General features: G+C 43.2%; 2 protein-coding genes across 3 annotated transcripts in view; both read left to right on the plus strand.

Moving 5' to 3' along the window:
• ahcyl1 (adenosylhomocysteinase-like 1) overlaps positions 1 to 19,242 on the plus strand; it is a 27,648-nt gene extending 8,406 nt beyond the window's left edge. For both annotated transcript variants that reach the window (XM_083638638.1, XM_083638639.1), the window contains exons 2-17: positions 5,326 to 5,440; positions 5,626 to 5,769; positions 7,293 to 7,393; positions 9,484 to 9,586; positions 9,696 to 9,790; positions 9,902 to 10,008; positions 11,378 to 11,494; positions 11,663 to 11,726; positions 11,891 to 11,979; positions 12,194 to 12,264; positions 12,581 to 12,675; positions 12,767 to 12,865; positions 15,412 to 15,480; positions 16,674 to 16,752; positions 16,960 to 17,080; positions 17,997 to 19,242. In XM_083638638.1, coding sequence (XP_083494764.1) covers positions 5,326 to 5,440; positions 5,626 to 5,769; positions 7,293 to 7,393; positions 9,484 to 9,586; positions 9,696 to 9,790; positions 9,902 to 10,008; positions 11,378 to 11,494; positions 11,663 to 11,726; positions 11,891 to 11,979; positions 12,194 to 12,264; positions 12,581 to 12,675; positions 12,767 to 12,865; positions 15,412 to 15,480; positions 16,674 to 16,752; positions 16,960 to 17,080; positions 17,997 to 18,003 — 1,476 coding nt within the window. In that variant the 3' untranslated portion in view covers positions 18,004 to 19,242. The remainder of the gene's footprint in view (positions 1 to 5,325; positions 5,441 to 5,625; positions 5,770 to 7,292; positions 7,394 to 9,483; positions 9,587 to 9,695; positions 9,791 to 9,901; positions 10,009 to 11,377; positions 11,495 to 11,662; positions 11,727 to 11,890; positions 11,980 to 12,193; positions 12,265 to 12,580; positions 12,676 to 12,766; positions 12,866 to 15,411; positions 15,481 to 16,673; positions 16,753 to 16,959; positions 17,081 to 17,996) is intronic.
• Positions 19,243 to 20,515: 1,273 nt separating this feature from the next.
• Positions 20,516 to 22,439, plus strand: hspa1b (heat shock protein family A (Hsp70) member 1B; the record flags this gene model as incomplete). Its single annotated transcript, XM_083639448.1, has 1 exon — positions 20,516 to 22,439. The coding sequence occupies one exon, from the start codon at positions 20,516 to 20,518 to the stop codon at positions 22,436 to 22,438; it is 1,923 nt and encodes a 640-aa protein (XP_083495574.1). The 3' UTR covers position 22,439.
• Positions 22,440 to 22,454: the final 15 nt, after the last annotated feature.

A 22,454-nucleotide genomic window follows, 5' to 3' on the forward strand; every position in this document is an offset into this window, starting at 1 on the left:
AAGAAGGGCTAGTGAGATGTGTGGACACTTGGACTGATAGCGAGAAGGTCAGTGTACGGTTTCAGCCAATTCTGAACCGAACAATTTAAAAAAAACGAATTCCACGTGATATTCGTCATGTTCTCGGAGGATTTTAAGAATCAAGTGAATCATAGGAGGCATAGGAGTAACTGACGTGTTTCACATTTTTAACAAAATCATCCTCAATTCATATAAAGCAAAAGTATGGTTGAGGATATTTCTTAAAGATTTACAGTACATCATGTCATGGCTGCCCCTATGAATCAGAATCAGAATCACTTTTATTGCCACAGTATGCAAGTTACATACGAGGAATTTGTCTTAGTGTCTGCATGCAGCGTAGCGGTCACATCAATATACAGAGATAAGAAGTAGGAAGATAACTAAAGACAATCACAAAGTTGCAAGTGCAATCAAATCGAGTAAATATATACAATATTCACATGGTGAAGTGTTCTGTGGATGATAAATATGAATTTACGTTGGATTTACATGAGATTTACAGACTGAGTTAAATAGACGTTAAATAGGCAGTGGATTTACATGAATTTACAGTCGGAGTTAAATAAGAGTTTACATTGAATGTATATGAAATTTACAGGCTAAGTTAAATAGGCATTCAATGTGCAGGGAATTTACATGAATTTACAGTCCCTATTCAGAAACCTATTCATTCAGTATTAGTAGTGGCAAAATGTCACTGATTCTAATGTGGCGGCTACCAGGGAATAGGGCTGTGCAATAAAATCGATATCGCGATATTGTTTTCCCCAATACTATATCGATATTTCAGGAAAAAATATCGTGATATATCGCCATATAGATTTTTTTTCTCAGCCGTGTGTTCAGTGACACAATAATAATACTTTTTTCACTGAATGTAACACACTCAACAGTAGTTTTGACTCAATTTGTCCACTAAATTATCAATATAAAGTGATGTACATATGATTACACTACCTGGGTGGTACACAGCGAGTTGTATTTTCAGCTGTATTTTTTTTATTTTCTGTAAATTATGTACAGTATCACAATATCTACTGAATCGCAATGTATCGTGATACAATGGTATCGTGACCCATGTATCGTGATACGTATCGTATCGTGAGGTCCTTGCCAATAGCCAGCCCTACCAGGGAACTGAATCACGCATACCAGCTTCACCTGGCTCCTAAAGTTCCCTCTCAGCATTACGTTAGAAAACAGAAATTATCTCTGAGCAGCCAACATTGCTTTGTATGTAAGTGCACTGTCAGCACTCTCCGGAGTATTATTATATCATCTCCCAAACACTGTGCTGTACTGTCTGTCCTCATATAAACAAACACAGCACTAAACTCAACCTGGAACACATTGCTATGGTACACTGCTCATATATGCAGCCTATACACCTCACACTCAAATGTTACCCACCTCACTGTTGTTAGTCTGGATCGTGTCCTCCTGGACTTATCAGCTGTGTGTTGTGTCAACTCTGCTCGCCTGCACATTCGTTTTGACTGCAAACACATTCTATGGACATACTGTATAAAATAACAATACGCAATCCTACAGCCTTTGCACAGTGAATGAAGACTATAGAGGCAAAGTGACCGCCTACTTCCTGCTTCAACACTGTACCAGAGACTTTTATCCGCCATTTATTTTCCCATAGACATTTCGTAAAATGCTTATAAAAAATAGTTTTACTTGGTCAAACCAAACGGTTCAGATATATTTAGAAACAGGAGAAATCACATAACATTTTACTCGGACCAAAACGTAAAAAAAACTGTGGGTTTAAAGAAAATATTTTTTCTATGTTGTTTTTTTAAGTTTTGGTCCGAGTGAAATGTTCTATGGTCTCTCCCGATTCTAAATATAGCTGAACCGTTTGGTTTTGAACAAGTGAAACTATTTTTATAAGCATTTTACGAAATGTCTATGGGAAAATAAATGGCGGATGAAAATCTCTGGTACAGTGCTGAAGCAGGAAGTAGGCGGTCACTTTGCCTCTCTATTAGTTTCATGCAGGGTCTCTTTCTTGGTAATGATTTGCTGTGCTGCTCGACCTACAGTAGTCTATTGCCTGCCTGTGTAACTTCAGACGGAGCTGTTAGAGGTCCAGACTCCACACCTGATGCTGACCTGCAGAGCTGCAGAGGAACACAGCTCCCCGTGTCCCTGTCCACAAACAGCCTTCTTCTTACACATCCATTTTTGTGAACATCTCACTGACATGGAGAGGTGTCAGCAAGATGGAAACTGCTAAACTGTTACTACTACCCTTCATCTAGATCAGTGGACCTCAAACCTTTTCACGTCAAGGACCTCTAAACTGACACCGACCCCCATTTGGTAAGATTTTGTCCCAGGCTGATCAGATTTGAGCTTTTGTGATGATGACCCTCCCGCTCTCCTGGCCCTGTCTTGTAGGAGGAGCCTGGTGTCGGGGTCATTCGGGTCACGGGGTGATGGGTTCACCTGGGCCCGGTTCACTCATTGGGCTTAAGAAGACCTTCAAGACCATTCAGTCTCTCTCCCTCCTCCTCCTCACTGACGCACCTTTTGTTCTGTTCTTTTGTTTGATGTCGTTTGTGCTACTTAGTTGTAGTTCACAAATTATTGTTATAATAACTTTGACTTTGGTGTGTTTGACTCCCCTAATTTGTTACTTCCTTAAGCCGGGTTGTAACAATTATGAGGGGAGTCAAACACCAAGGTCAAAGTTGAAACAATGTATTCACTAAAACTAAGGGAAAATAACTAGACAACACAAACTACATTAAACAAACGGAACAGAAGGGTCGTCACACTTTTAGACGTTTTATTACAGAAAGTGTACCTATGACCAACATAGTCATACATTCTGTCATTGTCATTATGGTTGGAATTCTAGTGAAAATAAATTATTATGATTATTACCCTTTTTTGCTGGGGACCCCCTGGAACTCCACTTTGAGAACCGCTGATCTAGACTCTACATCAGGGGTGCCCAAATTCTTTCCCATGAAGGGCCAAAATTCAATCTGGGTGGAGGGCCGAGGGCCAAAAATAAACGTTGTGGAATTACATTAAAATGCATTGTGTTTTATAGAAAATTAACATTCTAAATCTAAAATAACATTTCAATATAATAATCTACTTTTTATCTGTTTGGTAATTGTAATAATTTGCAATTGGTTATATATATTTAAAAAAAACATCTGCATTTGTGGGGAGCTTAAACATTTAATCAGTAAACACCCCGTTAAAAACAGTTGTATTTTCCACCTTTGTAATCAAGAGAGAAATTTGACTTAATTCACAACTTGAAAAATCCTCAAGGTACTTTGAAAATCAGCTTTATTGTCCATCTTTTGTAAACAATTTGCCACGACAATTTGCAGGGATGCAATCTCAGGAGTGAACACAGTATCCGCAGCCACATTCAGACACTGTTTCACAAAGTCACCACATGAAAAAGCGTGTCCACCCTTTGCAATCAGTGCAGATATCTGATAACTTGCCCGAGTTGCATTCTGGATAAAAAATCGGGGGGGAAAAACAAATTATTATTTTTTTTCCCCAAATCCGTGGCGGGCCAAAAAAAACAGAGCGCGGGCCGAACTTGGCCCGCCGGCCCCAAATTGGTCAGCACTGCTCTACATGGTTCATGTGTTTTTTTGTTTGTTTTTAGATCTCCTATCTAGACATGTCTTTATAATGACACAGAAAGGATTAGTATGGCATGCTTGGTAAATCAAAGCATTTCTGCATCCAGGACCAGGATAATGGGAATCGCGAGCAATTGTTCTTGGATTTCCCCTCATTTACCAACCTCACTGTGATAATGTTCCACTGGAGTGTAGCAGTGGTCAGTGCCTCCTCACTGCCCTCCCTCGCTGACCTAGCCTGGGTGAAGCCAGCCTTCAACGTGGCCTCGCAGACTATTTCTGTAGCGTACGTTTCTTCTTATGGGACTGATAGTACATGGAGGTCACGTGGAGGTCACGTGGAGGCGGGGCTATCACTGACCTACATTAAAGGACCTGAGGGACATCTGGTTAACGCCCTAATATCTCCATAATCTTTCTCATGTTGACAACTGACTGTTGTAACTGCTCGAGCAGCCATTACGCTTCTTGGCTCAGCGTGTCCAAATGACACTCAGTGGATTTGTCAGATCTTGGGACTAATTTTAACCTTAGCCCTAATCACAAAGCTCTAAACTGAACTAACTTCACACCAGCCACTGGCTTTAATTGTGCATTTAGCTGTATTATGCTTAAAAACGAAATGAACCCAACGGACGCAAGTAGCGCGAGGGTCGGAGAACTGTAGATTACTGTTATGAATGAAATCTTGGGGGGAAAAAAATATTTTTGTGTTATTTGTTTTGCATACGTTATTATGAATACCCAGGTAACTGAACTAAAAAAAAAAAAAAAAATCAGTTTGGGTTCAGCTCAACTTTAAATAAACTTTTGTGGTTTTGTCCTGTAACTAACCCCAGCATAGGACAATTGAGACTTAATATTTCTTAATATTTATTTATTTAGGTCTAAACTAACAGAACAGACAAGCTGTCTTGTCTTTTCATCCACTGTCCTTGCACCCAGGTCTTTCATCTCGGGCCCTTTGAAGGGTTGCGTTGACACGGTGGTGAACCATGCCAACGTCAGAGCATCAGTCACAGAGCAGAGGGAGCGTCTGTGTAAAGCATCACTCACATATGGAGGACACAGAGAGTCACCTGGAATGGAATAAAGTGTTTCCTTAATCATTATCTAATTGTACATTTTAAAAAGAGTAATTTCAAAACGATAGCATCTGTGTAAAGCACCAATCACAGAGCAGAGGGAGCGTCTGTGTAAAGCACCAATCACAGAGCAGAGGGAGCGTCTAAAAATAGGCACCGGCTCCCTCTTCGTGATCCACCTGTGATGCATCCTGCTCTGTGTTAACACAGCCTTTACACAGTACCTTTGAAGGGCCATGTGTTTTCCTTTAGGCCTGACACAACAGAATGAGTCCAAACCAAGAGGGTAAACGTGAGCAGAACCGTGTGGGCATCACAGAAACACCAAGAGGGTAAACATGAGCAGAACCGTGTGGGCATCACAGAAACTGTCTGTTCATGTTTGAAACGTTCTATTTCCTTCCTGGCTGTATGGTGTTTCTCATGTAGTTCCTGTCTCCGTCTGTGTCGTCGTCGTTGACATTAAATCAGCACATGTGGGCAGACAGAAGTCCTAACACGCGCTGGCATCAGCTGATTAGTGTTGATGTTCACACTGTGGGCGATGTTCACACTGTGGGTGGTTTGCTGTTGGCTTTTTGCAGATCCAGTTTGCCAACGCAGAGGACAAACAGGAGTTCAGCAAGTACCCTACCAAGGCAGGCCGCCGCTCCCTGTCGCGCTCCATCTCTCAGTCCTCCACAGACAGCTACAGCTCAGGTACTACACACACACACACACACACACACACACACACACACACACACACACACACACACACACACACACACACACACTCACACCAGCACCACCCCTTACACAATAGATACGAAGTATTACTTTCCTAATTGTCTCTTTTGTATGCTTTACTACAATAGTGAGCTTTTGTGTTGCGTCTTTCCCAGCTGCCTCGTACTCTGACAGCTCCGATGATGAAACGTCCCCGCGGGACAAAGCCCAGCTGAACACGCAGGGCAGCACCGACTTCTGTGTGAAGAACATCAAGCAGGCCGAGTTCGGCCGGCGCGAGATCGAGATCGCAGAGCAAGGTACACACAAGTGTCAAAGTCACACCCTCTTCCGGGTTCCGCATGGAAAGCGGGCTCAGAAACCAAGCGATTCAGCTCTATTCAGAGTCAGGAGAGACCATAGAATATTCCACTCGAACCAAAACAAAACTGGGGGGGTTTATGTTTTGCATGTTAAGCTTTAAAATGGCATATTCCATCATTTGTGGGTGGGGGGGTTTGGTTAAATACATTATTTTGTTTGAATTATTGAATATTCAAACCTATTTTCTGATGTAAAATGGGTTTCCTTTCAAGAGAGATGGGCCTGGGTTTGTGGCGTTTGGTCTCGTGTGGAATTATTGTTCTCTCTTCACACGCTGTACAGAGAGGCAAAGTGACCGCCTACTTCCTGCTTCAGCACTGTACCAGAGATTTTCATCCGCCATTTATTTTCCCATAGACATTTCATAAAATGCTTCTAAAAATAGTTTTACTTGTTCAAACCAAACGGTTCAGATATATTTAGAAACAGGAGAGATCGCATAACATTTAACTCACATTTAAAATATTTTTTCGATGTTTTTTTTTTTTAAGGTTTTGGTCCAAGTGAAATGTTCTATGGTCTCTCCCAATTCGAAATATAGCTGAACCGTTTGATTTAACGAAGTAAAAAAAATATATACGCATTTTATGAAATGTCTATGGGGAAATAAATGGCGGATGAAAATCTCTGGCACAGTGCTGAAGCAGGAAGTAGGCGGTCACTTTGCCTCTCTCTAATCAAAGATACACAGAGAGGCCATCACGCACAGAGACGGTTCATTCTTGTTGCTAGGATTTTGTATCAACTGTAAATGTTTGTAGATGTTCGTCATAGGGGGGTTTTTCACGGGGGGGATCTTACTTGTTTCGACACAATTGGTTGAGTTGTTGTTTTGGATAAGAGGCTCAGTATCGATGCCATCCGGACAGAGAGGAGCTTTGAGCTCCCTGTTGACACTTTGTTCCCAGATTCCTATCATGTGGCATCGGATTTGCTACATTGTTCGAAGTCAACTATTAGTGTAAAAGTCCTCCTGACTCCAGAACAGTTCATCACCCAAGGCTGCGCCTGTGTCAACGTTCTCCCGGGAAAACACAATCAAACGCTCTTTCTTTGATCTCTCTCTCTTTCTTTCTTTCTTGCGACTCTCCTTCCATCTCCAACTTTTTCCGCAGACTCTCAATCTTCAGTCCACCACCTCCTTCCTCTCATGTTTCCCCTCTTTCTGCTTGTTTACAATGCCCACGTGAGTTCTAAGTAGGCCTAAGTGCTGGATAAACGCTCCTCTAGCTTTAAGCCTGCCCGGGCGCTCGACAGCTGTTGCCCGACACTGTTGTTCAAACAATCCGTATTTAACAGCCATTAACTGACCACACAGAAAGCGATTATTTTTTGCGTTCAAAACGCTCTCATATGCAGACGTGATGAACACCCTCTTGTCCAAAAACATCTCATCTGGTTTCATCTCATTTCCCAAACCATTTTCCTCTCAACTTCTGCTCCCTCTGTTCCTCCACAGACATGTCTGCCCTGATCTCCCTGAGGAAGAGAGCGCAGGGGGAGAAGCCGCTGGCCGGGGCCAAGATCGTAGGCTGCACCCACATCACCGCTCAGACAGCGGTACGTCACCTCTGTTCAGTCACCTCTCTCTCCTCATTACCTCTCTACGTCCCTCTGTTCAGTCACCTCTCTCTCCTCATTACCTCTCTACGTCCCTGTTCAGTCACCTCTCTCTCCTCATTACCTCTCTACGTCACCTCTGTTCAGTCACCTCTCTCTCCTCATTACCTCTCTACGTCCCTCTGTTCAGTCACCTCTCTCTCCTCATTACCTCTCTACGTCCCTCTGTTCAGTCACCTCTCTCTCCTCATTACCTCTCTACGTCACCTCTGTTCAGTCACCTCTCTCTCCTCATTACCTCTCTGCGTCACCTCTGTTCAGTCACCTCTCTCTCCTCATTACCTCTCTACGTCCCTCCGTTCAGTCACCTCTCTCTCCTCATTACCTCTCTACGTCCCTCTGTTCAGTCACCTCTCTCTCCTCATTACCTCTCTACATCCCTCTGTTCAGTCACCTCTCTCTCCTCATTACCTCTCTACGTCCCTCTGTTCAGTCACCTCTCTCTCTCCTCATTACCTCTCTACGTCCCTCTGTTCAGTCACCTCTCTCTCCTCATTACCTCTCTACGTCCCTCTGTTCAGTCACCTCTCTCTCCTCATTACCTCTCTACGTCCCTCTGTTCAGTCACCTCTCTCTCCTCATTACCTCTCTACATCCCTCTGTTCAGTCACCTCTCTCTCCTCATTACCTCTCTACGTCCTTCTGTTCAGTCACCTCTCTCTCCTCATTACCTCTCTACGTCCCTCTGTTCAGTCACCTCTCTCTCCTCATTACCTCTCTATGTCACCTCTGTTCAGTCACCTCTCTCTCTCCTCATTACCTCTCTACGTCCCTCCGTTCAGTCACCTCTCTCTCCTCATTACCTCTCTACGTCCCTCCGTTCAGTCGTCTCTCTCTCCTCATTACCTCTCTACGTCCCTCCATTCAGTCACCTCTCTCTCCTCATTACCTCTCTACGTCCCTCTGTTCAGTCACCTCTCTCTCCTCATTACCTCTCTACGTCACCTCTGTTCAGTCACCTCTCTCTCTCCTCATTACCTCTCTACGTCCCTCCGTTCAGTCACCTCTCTCTCCTCATTACCTCTCTACGTCACCTCTGTTCAGTCACCTCTCTCCCCTCATTACCTCTCTACGTCCCTCCATTCAGTCACCTCTCTCTCCTCATTACCTCTCTACGTCCCTCTGTTCAGTCACCTCTCTCTCCTCATTACCTCTCTACGTCACCTCTGTTCAGTCACCTCTCTCTCCTCATTACCTCTCTAAGTCCCTCCGTTCAGTCACCTCTCTCTCCTCATTACCTCTCTACGTCCCTGTTCAGTCACCTCTCTCTCCTCATTACCTCTCTACGTCCCTCTGTTCAGTCACCTCTCTGTCTCCTCATTACCTCTCTACGTCCCTCCGTTCAGTCACCTCTCTCTCCTCATTACCTCTCTACGTCCCTGTTCAGTCACCTCTCTCTCCTCATTACCTCTCTACGTCCCTCTGTTCAGTCACCTCTCTCTCCTCATTACCTCTCTACGTCCCTCTGTTCAGTCACCTCTCTCTCCTCATTACCTCTCAGTGTTTTTTCCCCTAGAAAAAATGTTCAGGCCTGGAGGGATTTCGAAACGTACCCCGACCGCAACGGTGGGGAGCCCTCGCTGGCGATGCTAAACTTTTAGCTAACCTGTTCGCATCTATGTTCGCAATGGCATCCCAAGTATCATCATACTATTATGGGATGCGAACAGTTGTATTATGGGATGTGCGTTTCCCAGACGACGGCACACGTTGACACGTTTTGGAACAGCGCTGGCACGATGCTCCTAAATGCAAAATGCTTATTGTTTTGAATGATTTGGCATCTTCTATTACTGTCAACAATGTCAACACCAGTATTGTTGTATTGTAATAATATGCCATAAAGGTTTGTTGAAATTTTGGGGAGAGCAGGAAAAAAATATATGAATATTTTTTTTCCCCTGACCTGACCGGGGCGTCATTGGCATGGCGGGCCCGCCGGGCCTGTAGAATGGTACATGTAGGGGAAACACTGCCTCTGCACCCTGTTTTTCATTTATATATTCTGTCTGTCTCTCGTTCTCTATTAGGTCCTGATTGAGACGCTGGTGGCTCTGGGGGCGCAGTGCCGCTGGACCGCCTGTAACATCTACTCCACTCAGAACGAGGTGGCGGCGGCTCTCGCCGAGACGGGTCAGATGATTTGTTGACACGGTCAACACACGCTTTCCTCTGGCCAATCCCCAGCTCTCCCCTCTCACTCTTTGCAATTGTGCACGTGTGTGTGTTTTATTTCCTACAGGGGTAGCTGTGTTTGCATGGAAGGGCGAGTCGGAGGACGACTTCTGGTGGTGCATCGACCGCTGTGTCAACACCGAGGGCTGGCAGGCCAACATGGTATCAGCCTGACGATCCCACCATGATGCACTCAACACCCATCCTTAGTCTGTATAATATTGACCTCTGCTAACATCACGTTCTTCATCTTCATCTTGTGTTTTGTCTCAGATCTTGGACGACGGGGGAGACTTAACCCACTGGGTGTATAAGAAGTATCCCAGCGTGTTCAAGAAGGCCCAGGGCATCGTGGAGGAGAGCGTCACTGGGGTGCACAGGTCAGAGACACGGCGTAGATTTGATGAGTCCTTAGGGGGGTTTTGCACTGTTAAATGGGGCAGCGATGATGTCATGACTTTGACCGACCTCTCTGGGCAACCAAGGAACTGCAACATCGACAAGTGCCCGGCACAGCTGATGGTAGAAATACGATGCACAGAAATGTAAAAGTCGCATTTTTTCAGTGGAACAAGAAATCTACTGTAGCTAATGAGAGCAGAGAACCAGCCGAAACATCTAGTGAAGAGGTTTTATATCACATTTTCAAAATGACACTGCTTTGTCATTTTGTTTGAAATTGAATTGGGCTTGGCTCCGTTTTCCAAAACAGATTAGAGGTAGGACAATTAGTTTCCAAAAGCCAGGAGTGATCGTTAGGCCATACTGATCAACACTCACACCTCCACAGATATATGTGTGCTACGGGACAGTAAAATACTACTTAAATGTCCCCTTAACACTGAACTGCACTGAATCAGTGTTGGGCAAGTTACTTTTAAAATGTAATATACTCCATATTACTAGTTACTTTCATTTGAAAGTAATAAGTTACTTAACAACATTACTGTCTGTGCAGAGTAACTCATTACTTATACACTACTTTTGCATTACTTCCACCAAAATAACAGCAGTAGCAGAATGACATCGCCTCCCCGGAACCATCCCGAAAAATCATTTCAACCGCTTTGAAGTCAGTGTAAACAATCCCAAATTCTAAATGTTATCCTTTTCCTTTGTTATTGTCATCTATAGTGGTTATTTGCATAAAAGCACAGTTTGATTAGGAAATGGTTGTATCTTTATTCAAATATGTGCTTTGATAAAAAAAAAAAAGTAACTAAATTTGTATCTTGTGTTACTTGACAAAGTAACTAGTATAATATTACTGAAATCCTATAAGTAATAAGTTATATTACTGAGTTACTGCTAAAAGTAATATATTACATGTAATATGTTACTTTTGTAATGAGTTACCCGCAACACTGCACTGAATGGAGCTGAACTGGAAGTAAACAAAGTTCCACATCGAAAGCAGGTGGTAATAATGTATGGAATATGTCAGGAGGAGCAGTATCAGAAGCACGGATATGAGTCAAATCTATATTAATACACACTGACGACATGGGAGATCGAAAAGGGCACTATCCTGATTTGACTGGAGTCCATTTAGGAAAATGACGGAGCTAGACCGCAGGTCACAGCAGCTGTCCATACAGTATACCCAACTCCCAGCGGATCTAATTAGCCAGACTATCTGGAAAGCATAATGTCATACAGGCCTCCAACTTGGTGTGTGTGTGCGCGCGTGTGTGCGTGTGCGTGTTTGTGTGTGTGTGCGCGTGCATGTTTCCCCATCTGTCTTCTCAGATTGTACCAGTTGTCTAAGGCCGGCAAGCTGTGCGTCCCTGCGATGAATGTGAACGACTCGGTCACCAAGCAGAAGTTCGACAACCTCTACTGCTGCCGTGAATCCATCCTAGACGGGTGAGGAGAACGCATCGTCGGCTAACACTTAAAACGCTAAACCCAAACGTTAGCCAGCTAATACTTAAAAACGCTAAACCCAAACGTTAGCCACTGTTCATAAATGTAGCGCTGTCGCTCATTTGATCGTGTGTTAATGTTTATTATGACTCTGCTCGCCTCTGCCAGCTTGAAGAGGACCACTGATGTCATGTTTGGCGGCAAACAAGTGGTCGTGTGTGGTTATGGAGAGGTGAATCATTCTTGGATTAAATCAAGTTCTCAATACTTCACCTTAGACAGTGATTCCGTAGACCTTTTTACACTGACTGCACGTTTTATTTCCCTGTCCTGTGTTGTCCTGTCCTGTCCTGTGCTTTCCTGTCCTGTGCTGTCCTCTCCTGTCCTGTGCTGTAGGTGGGGAAAGGCTGCTGCACTGCTCTCAAAGCCCTCGGATCCATTGTGTGCATCACGGAGATCGACCCTATCTGTGCTCTGCAGGCCTGGTGGGTGACTATAGACTATAACCGTCCTCCATCACTAAATCAATTAGCTATCCCCGTTGTCCTTCTGCGCTATATGCTGTGCATCGGATTAGTTGCGAGACCAAAAGAGCAAAATAATCATCATTTAGTTATATAAATTTGATTATTCATTTAATTTGATGCTGCTTCAACTTAAATAATTAAGTATTTGTATTCATGTGTCCACACAACACAGCATGGACGGCTTCCGGGTGGTCAAACTGAATGAGGTCATCCGGCAGATGGACGTGGTGATCACCTGCACAGGTGAGCTGCAGTGAAATCTATTATCTCTGCTTTGATAATGACAACGTTTCACAAGCAAACAAATCCATGCCTTTTTCAAATATCTCACTTTGAGCTCCCTGGGAGAAAAATGCAGGTGTTTCATCTTAATGCTAAACATGGCTGCGTTTTGAGTCAGTGTGCTGTTCAGATGAGGCAATCAGTCCACAAATCAAACCCTTCCTCGACACATGCATTGATTTTCGTCCTCTAAAATCTTGAATCTCTCTCACTTCAGTCGCCCTACTTACAACAGTTCAATTTCATGTTTGTTATTATTATTGTTGTTATTATTTAGGTAATAAGAACGTTGTCACCAGAGAACAGCTGGACCGAATGAAGAATGGTTGCATAGTCTGCAATATGGGACATTCCAATACTGAGATTGATGTGGTAAGTAATGCTTTGATCTATGATGTGTGCATGTTTTATTTCTGTACATTCATGTCCTCTTGTATGACTGGCCGGTGTTGTCTGTCCTCAGGCCAGTCTGCGTAGTCCTGAGCTCACCTGGGAGAGGGTGCGCTCTCAGGTCGACCACATCATCTGGCCCGACGGAAAGAGGGTTGTCCTGCTGGCAGAGGTAATATGCCTCTGCAGCCCTGTCTCTCCTCACAACATAGTGTCTGTTAAATGTCTCGTGAATCAGTGCTTCCCGAACTGGGCAGGGGTGTCAAACATGCGGCCCGGCGGCCAGATCCGGCCCCCCAAAGGGTCCAATCCGGCCCAAAGGATGACTTTGCAACGTGTGAAAATTGCACTGAGAAGTCCTTCAATCCAATGTGATGCACTTGTGAAGGCTAAGAGGCACCAGGTTTCAGGAGCAACAAGTTAAATATTAAGTTGCCTATTCATGTTATCTGTATTCATCACTAAATAGTCAGCTATTTTCATTACCTTTGTATGACTATAGAGAATTGCACAGTTGCCATCAATTGTAATCAGGGGTGTAGTGATAAATACAGAGGTGGGTAAACTATCCAAGGTGAGTAGTTTACCCACCTTGTTTGCCCTCATTGATTAATACAGTTGCTCTGAAAATAGGTGAGTAAACTATCTGACTCATTTCAAAGGGGTGGGTAAATTGTGTTTACTTGCGTTGACCCTCCACTACACCCCTGATTGTAATGCACAGTACAGACAGTAGATAATGTGCTTGATGGTAGCTGAGATGAACCCTACCTGTTGTAGGGTTGTTGTACCTGTAATTCTTTACACTAAAAGAAATGGGAACATTTTGAGGTTTTGTCATTTATAGGTTATTATTGATTATTGATTTTCATTGTCTGGCCCACTTGACACCACATTGGGCCGCATGTGGCCCCTGGACTAAAATGAGTTTGACACCCCTGCCCTAGGGGTACGTGCAGGTACTACAGGGGATACTTGAGAGAGAGAGAGGGATTTTTTATTTTTTTTAAGAATAAATCATGGAAATAAATGAAACTTTAAAATAGTTGTGCTCAGGAGCAGGGTTTGGAAGTAACAGAATATATGTATTCCGGTATCAGTTGCAGGACAAAACATACCACATTTGTGTTTACATACTTGCTATAAATTATTTTATAATATTATTTAGAATTATTTTATACATTTTAAAGGATAGAGAAATTCCCGGCTCAGTGCGTCTAATTCACATGAAATCTCTACAACAATGAATTACACAATCAATCTCCAAAGATAGGACACGAGTTTTGGCAATCTGACCTCTTTTCAGATTGCTGGCAGGCTGAGATATACAGTATGATGATATTTATTATATAGTGTAACATTCTCTTCACTTGTGTGTGCAAATCCTTATGTAGGCCTACTACACTGAGGCCTGTATGAGGGGATTTTAACTTTTGGAAAATTAATGACTGAAATTTGGTGAGGCGGCTGTATCATAACTGTAGGCTTTTTTGACTTGATCAAGATTGTGACAGATTGGCTCGTCTTCATCTGTAGGAAAACGCCCAATCTGAGAACGAAGATGCTATCACAGAGCTAACTGTCACTGTTAAGAGCTACGCCAGCTAGTCACTAGCTGCTAGTGAATATAAAACTCCAAGCGACTAACTGTGAATGTTGGTGAGGAATATTATAGACAAATTAGAGATGGCTTGACATGAATTAATTGAAAAAAATAAATGCCCATATTGCACTTTTATGCAGCCTGGTGACTGCACTAACTAACAGGTGGTGGTTTTGACTTACGGTAGGAAGATTGTGAGTGACACACATTGGCTCCGTCTTCCTCTAGAAGAAGAAGATACCTGATCAAACTTGAGATTGAGACAAAAGATACCACATTTGTGTTTCCATACTTGCGTCACATTTCCTCTGAAGACAACAAAAGTCATTCCTAACTAAGCAAGTGTTAACTACATTCAGAGTGACCCAGACAAATGGGCTCAGCAAGACTATTTTGAAGTATTCCAAAAGTCATCCAAAGTATTCGGAATAGGTTACTTGAGTATTGTAATGGAATAGGTTACAAAACACTTTTTAGGGCATGTATTCAGTATTCTGTGTAGTGGAATACATTTGAAAAGTAACCCTCCCAACAATGCTCAGGAGGCACTACGGTAATTGCAACTCTTCCACCAAATTTCTTATTTTGTATTTTGTTATTTTCTTCAAAAGGCGAGTTATTCATTCAGTGCACTGTGCATCATATGTTCTATCTTTCTCTTGCCGTTTTCCAAGAAAAATGTTGTAGTCGGGTAAAGGGGGTACTTTGACTCAGAAATCAGGGAAAGGGGGTACTGAAGCCAAAACAGTTAGATAACTACTGATCTAAATCATATAAAGTAAGCTTCCCTACACAGAAGAAGTAGTCCTACTGTGTGCCCTGTTGTTCCCTTTCCTAGCTAGATATCTGTATGCTATTTCTAATTGGTGTTTTTTTTGCAGTCTGCTGTTTGATCTGTCTTTAACCCATTGATACCTGATGCAGCATTTGTATATCCCTCATTTGTGTGCATATCCCTTTAAGACCGCGAACCGCGTTAACGCGGTTCGCGGTCTTAAAGGGATACACACACAAATGCTGCATCAGGTATCAATGGGTTAAACTGTATACCCATTGAATGTGAATTTCTGCCCAGCAACTTTCTGAATTTTTACTGACCTCCTGTTGTTTCTCAGGGCCGGCTCCTCAATCTGAGCTGCTCCACAGTGCCTACGTTTGTACTGTCCATCACTGCTACAACTCAGGTTAGTGATTGAATTCTCTTTTCCACTGGTCATCATCACGTCAGTGTGTTTCTGTTGCTTGCTCAAGGACACTTGACATGGATGCAAACTAGTCACATTCAGGATCCCAAAATCTGGTACCGTAAATTCCGGACTATAAGGCGCACCGGTGTATAAGCCGCACCTGCAAAGTTGACTGTTTTTTACATATATAAGCCGCACCGGACTATAAGCCGCGGGTGTTTTAATGGTATTTTTTTTTTTTTTTTTTTTTTGTGTTTTAATGTTTAATTACCATATGTAAGGGTTCATGCACAGAGGGGATTGTCGGGAAAGAGATGGCTGTTTGAGGAAGCTCCCATTTATTAACATTTCAACAAAACAACATAACACAACACCACCTGTGTTGTTTTTTACAGTGCACACAGTGTCCGCGGTGTGGTGAAAAGAGGGCAAGAGAGGAAATTAAAACAGAAGTGGATTTATAGTTAGAAAGAGTGCTAAAAAAGAGAGATTTTTTTTTTTTTTGGGGGAAAAAATCCATAGATAAGCCGCACCGTTATATAAGCCGCAGGGGCCAAAAAAGGCCAAAAAACGGGAAAAAAGCCACGGCTTATAGTCCGGAATTTACGGTACTTAAATTCATGCTTTTGAGTGGTCTTGTGTGTCTGCCCTGGTACAGTATGTGTCACCTTTTTCACTCTCCATGGGTTTGCATCCCTCAGATGTTTTTAGTCATGGGGGCAGTGACACCCGGCTGCTCTATAGTAACATTCCTCTCACCACCAATCAGAAAAATCAGTTTAAACAATTGTGGATTGAAGGGGGAGGGGGGGGGAGGAGAGTATCTCAGCATAAGAAAATAAGAAATAGACTTGATTGGTCCTGGCCTCCCATCACCATCGCTATAATTGGTGATGGCATAGAGATCATTCAGCCAATCACAGTCAAACAGTCAATCATCGTGAGGCAATTCACAGCAATCAAACCATAGATGTCAAAGTGACACTACCTGTCAGGTCAGAGAGAGAAAATGTGGAGGCACAAATTGAAGGTGTTGCTGTGCTATGGAGGAATATAGCGTATGTTAAAAAAAAGTTTTTGTTTTCTTATATCGACTTTCAACAACATTTTAATTCTGCTTAGGGACCCCAAAAAAAGTTGAGGAGGCTCTGCTTGTGAGTCTTACTGACAGTTTGGTCTGTTGTCTGTAGGCCTTGGCCCTGATTGAGCTGTTCAACGCTCCAGATGGACGTTATAAACAGGATGTGTATCTCCTACCTAAGAAGATGGGTAAGAGCAGATTCACTTTATATTTAGTGTCTGTCGAATGATTAAATCATAGTATGTGGAAAAAAAGCACAGTTCAGCTTCAGCATATTCTGTAGCCTCCAATTGCTCACTTATGTGTGTGTAGCTCATTGTTGCCACCAGGTGGTCTGATCTTGAAACTGCAGGGTCCAACATAGCAAGAAATTATATTATGCATCTCTCCTCCAGATGAGTATGTGGCCAGCTTGCACCTACCAAACTTTGACGCCCACCTGACTGAGTTGTCTGACGAGCAGGCCAAGTACATGGGACTCAACAAGAACGGCCCCTTCAAACCCAACTATTACAGGTACACTCATTCACTCCAATGCATTCTTTATTTGATCTGGTTATCCTGTGTCCATATAGTGCTGGCTTTCAAGAGTAATGTCATGATAGTCAGAAGCAAGGAAGATGATAAATTGTCATTCCCTGCCTTCTTTCTCTCTGGTACTGTCCTTAAATCATGTGGAGAGGTTAAATACTTAGGACACTATCTGACCGATGACCTGTCTGATGATAGGGACATTCAACGACAATACAGAATGATGTACGCTCAGGCTAATATGTTGATACGTAAATTTAGTATGTGCTCATCGTCTGTGAAGATCACTCTTTTTGAAACCTTTTGTACACCAATGTATACTGCCCACTTGTGGCGGCGCTACAAAAGTAGAAGTATGCAGAAACTCAAGGTAGCTTATAATGATGGCATGAGGCTGCTGCTGAAAGTGCCAAGAAGGAGCAGTGCAAGTCAAATGTTTGTAAGTATTGGTGTTTGGACATGCCCTGCTGTACTCAGGAACTTCATGTACAGTTTTATGTGCAGGATCTCTGAGTCACCAAATAGCATTATCTCAGCACTTGTAAACCCTGCCATGAGTATGGTTAGGTTCACCTCAAGGCTTTGGAACCACTGGCGCTTTAGCCTATATGCAAATATTGGAACTATATAAATTTGTATCTGTCTGTATTTTTTATTATGTTTTGTATTCTGTATTTGTTTTTATTGTGATGTACTATAGACCGCCTCTGTGTCTGGAATAAAGTGTTGATTGATTGATTGATTGATTGATTGAATCCTTACTTAGTTTATTCAGTTGAAAATGCCCTGCAAAATCTACCATCTACCAATGTTAATTTTCATATTGTGTTGATGTAATTCGCTACAAATTCACATCTGTGCAATAACACTGGATCTACCTCAATGTTAATTTTGTTCACAGGTATTAACGGGAGTGGCCTGATGAGGTGACCCTTAACACACAGCTGCCCGGGGATAAACAGAGATATCTATTTTATTTTGTAAATTGCTACAAAGAGGAGGAATTATTTTACTTAATATGCTGAATGTAACTTAATATTAGCACTTCAGGCATTGTGTTTAGTTAGATATGAATCACCAGATTAAAACACGTAGGAAACATAAGATGTGACCAAAGTGTCTCATTTACATGCCTGTCACTTGAAAAGCCTGCTTGCATGCTGTCATCTGTATGTACTCATTTAGTCGCTACCGCTTGTTTTGCTCGATCACAACAAGTTTGTCAGTTTGTCCTATCCTAAATTTACACTCTGTGCCAAACGATGGCGATGCGATTGAAACAGATACCATTTAGATTTTGTCTGTCGATGACATTAAAACTTTATTAGTACATTCCATGAACCAGGGTTGAGGCTGACCCATAATGGACTGAGTCTATATATAATGATGTGTTTTAGAAATGTTTTAGCCCATGCATTGATGAATCTCATTGAATGGTAACTGCATACACACACCCTTAAAGGTAACATCCAGTTTACTGTGACAAAGTCGATAGATAATGTGACCCAAAGTTTCTTTTTCTGTCCTTTTCTAAACCATAATAGTGTACAATTGTTAGATGTATTTATTTTTTAAGTCTGGCATAAGATGTTGGCTTAGAGAAAACTCAAGGGGGGAGTGTGGCGTTGAACACCCATCCTGAAAATATCTTATAAACACCCCCCATCTTCTACTGAACAACTGGAATGTAAATGGATGGTTAACATGTCATAACAACTGATTAAGGCCTTTGGAATTCTGCCATTAAAGGTAACAGACTGTTTATGCTTTCCTAAAGAGAGGCATACAGGAAGAGAACTATGAGCGTGAGGAAGAAGAGCAAGGGAAGCCTATTAAAATTGATATTACTCCACTCATTTAATATACTGAGTTTTCATTTGCTTACTCTAAATATGTCCAGCATGACTCACACTGTGGAACGGTATCTGTCTGGTATGGAGTATTTTGACTGGATTATACCTTTAAGGCCCCGGTATGAATGTGCCTTTTGAGTCATGTGATCAGCACCCATATTACTTAACTGGCTATTCCTTTTTGTTATACCACATATTAGAAGTGAGGTGGCTAAACCACTGTCTTCCTTCCACTGCTTCTAGTACTAATTGTTATATTGAGGTATAAGCTATATATGTTTAAAAAAAATAAAATTTCAAACCTATGAGACTAATGTTTGCCATATGATTATCACTGTCGGGATCACCTAAAAGAATTGTTTCACAAGTGATTATAAAATGCCTATGTGTATACCAATGTATGTAAAAGAATGTATTAAATCAGCAATAAAGTCAACCCTGTTAACAGAGAAAGCGTAACTCGTATTGTTTATTTTTTTACGCAAGACAGATGGAAACCGGGGCATGAAAGAGAGAAATTCAGTGGTCACGTAACTTTCTATTATCCTGAGATTAAAGTTTACCTTCATGGCTGATCACACTTTTCCAGCACCTTCCTGAATGTGCCCTACTGCTGCGTTCTCTGCATTGTGTTCGCTCCATGTCCTCTCACTCAGCTCTTTTGGCACAGTGTCAGCTTAGACGTCCCACTCTAGAATATTCACGGGCTCTGGCCGCCCGACCCGACTGTTGCTAATATTAACAGTTGAGTCACTGAGCTCAGGGGAGCAGTTGGGAGCATTCTGGAAACTTGCTTCTATACTATATAAGCAGTGGCTGTGAGTCTGTCTAAGCCATGCTGTTTAGAAGAAACCACGCAACTCAGACCGCAAGAGCTGGCAGAGGAAACTACTCAAGGGGGCTCAGTTGAGATCCTTCTACACCCGCCTAAAGGAACAGAAAGCTTACTACTGAAAGTAAGTGGCAATTTATAATCAGATTTTAGATTCATGTGGTTTAAATGAATGGAAAAGAGTCTTATGTCTGATGGTGTGGGATGAATCTCTGGAAGAGAAGATTAGAGTTGATCAATATTAATGTATCAATTCTGCTTGATCATCTTGATGACGCTTAATGATGATGTTTTATACAGACTATTTTTCCAGAAACTGCTGTAATATCTGGTTAAAGAGAGGGAATATATGGCCAACAGATTTATCATGCTGTTCAAAATACTTGAAACCTTTGGGGGCATTTCCTCCCTGGGATACATTGCTATGTACTTTGTAGGAAAGAGGATAAGGGTGAACACTATAGTCAATATTATTTATTTTATCATTATATTATTGATCAGAGTGGGACAATTAGAACAAAATCATGCCATGAAATAGACCCAGCAGCACCAGTGCATAACTACCAGTTTTCTGATGCCAGGCTTGCTTTATTAGTAACTTTAAACATTTTAATCAGAATCAATCATTTAGAATTAGTTAAACTACATTGATCACTGCTTTGATCTGTAGCATTAAAATACTAAAAACATATTTCCCTTATATCTTCCTATAGGAACTCTAAAGGAATAAGCAAGATGTCCGCTAAGGGAATATCCATCGGCATTGATCTGGGCACCACCTACTCTTGCGTGGGTGTGTTCCAGCATGGCAAAGTGGAGATAGTCGCCAACGACCAGGGCAACAGGACCACTCCCAGCTATGTGGCGTTCACTGACACGGAGAGGCTGATTGGAGACGCTGCCAAGAACCAGGTGGCCATGAACCCCACCAACACAATCTTTGATGCCAAACGGCTCATTGGCAGAAAGTTCACCGACGCTGTTGTGCAGTCCGACATGAAGCTGTGGCCTTTCAAGGTCATCAGTGACAATGGAAAGCCCAAAGTCGAGGTGGAGCATAAGGGAGAGACCAAGGCCTTCTATCCAGAGGAGATCTCCTCCATGGTGCTGGTTAAAATGAAGGAGATTTCTGAAGCCTACCTGGGGCAGCGGGTGTCAAACGCCGTCATTACAGTTCCGGCTTACTTCAATGACTCGCAGAGGCAAGCCACCAAAGATGCTGGGGTGATCTCCGGACTGAATGTGTTGAGGATCATCAATGAGCCCACGGCAGCAGCCATCGCCTACGGCCTGGATAAAGGCAAGAGAGGAGGAGAGCGCAATGTTCTGATCTTTGATCTTGGCGGGGGCACCTTCGATGTGTCCATCCTGACTATTGAGGATGGCATCTTTGAGGTGAAAGCCACTGCAGGAGACACGCACCTTGGTGGGGAGGACTTTGACAACCGCATGGTCAACCACTTTGTAGAGGAATTTAAAAGAAAACACAAGAAGGACATCATCCAAAATAAGAGAGCGGTGAGGCGACTGCGAACGGCTTGTGAGAGAGCGAAGAGAACGCTGTCCTCCAGCACGCAGGCCAGCCTCGAGATCGACTCTCTGTTTGAGGGGATTGACTTCTACACCTCCATCACAAGGGCACGCTTTGAGGAGCTCAACTCTGAGCTCTTTAGGGGAACACTAGATCCAGTGGAGAAGTCACTGCGAGATGCCAAGATGGACAAGAGCCAGATCCATGATATCGTCCTGGTTGGTGGTTCCACAAGAATCCCCAAAATCCAGAAGCTCCTGCAGGACTTCTTTAATGGCAGGGAACTGAACAAGAGCATCAATCCGGATGAGGCGGTGGCCTATGGTGCGGCGGTCCAGGCTGCTATCCTCATGGGTGACACCTCTGAGAACGTTCAGGATCTGCTGCTGCTGGATGTGGCTCCTCTGTCTCTGGGAATTGAGACTGCAGGCGGAGTTATGACAGCTCTCATCCAACGCAACACCACCATCCCCACCAAGCAGACGCAGATCTTCTCCACATACTCCGATAACCAGCCAGGTGTGCTGGTTCAGGTGTATGAAGGTGAGAGGGCCATGACCAAGGACAACAACCTCCTGGGCAAGTTTGACCTCACGGGGATCCCGCCTGCGCCCCGAGGCGTACCACAGGTGGAGGTCACCTTCGACATCGATGCCAATGGTATTCTAAACGTGTCGGCAGTGGACAAAAGCACGGGCAAAGAAAACAAAATCACCATCACCAATGATAAGGGCCGCCTTAGCAAAGAGGAGATCGAGCGGATGGTGCAGGACGCTGAGAAGTACAAGACTGAGGACGAGGGTCAGAGGGAGAAGGTAGCAGCCAAGAACTCACTGGAGTCCTATGCCTACAACATGAAGAGCAGCGTGGAGGATGAGAATATGAAAGGCAAGATTAGCGAGGATGATAAGAAGAAAGTCATTGACAAGTGCAAAGAGGCCATCTCCTGGCTGGAGAACAACCAGATGGCTGAGAAAGAAGAGTACGAGCACCAGCAGAAGGAACTAGAGAAGGTGTGCAGTCCCATTGTGTCCAAGCTGTACCAGGGTTCGGCCCCGACAGGAGGCTCCGGTGGTCAGGGAGGGGCAGCTAGCTCCAAGGGCCCCACCATTGAGGAGGTGGACTAAACAACCGAAAGTCCCC

This window comes from Poromitra crassiceps, assembly GCF_964638095.1.
Source record: "Poromitra crassiceps genome assembly, chromosome: 6".
NCBI classification, from domain to species: domain Eukaryota; kingdom Metazoa; phylum Chordata; class Actinopteri; order Beryciformes; family Melamphaidae; genus Poromitra; species Poromitra crassiceps.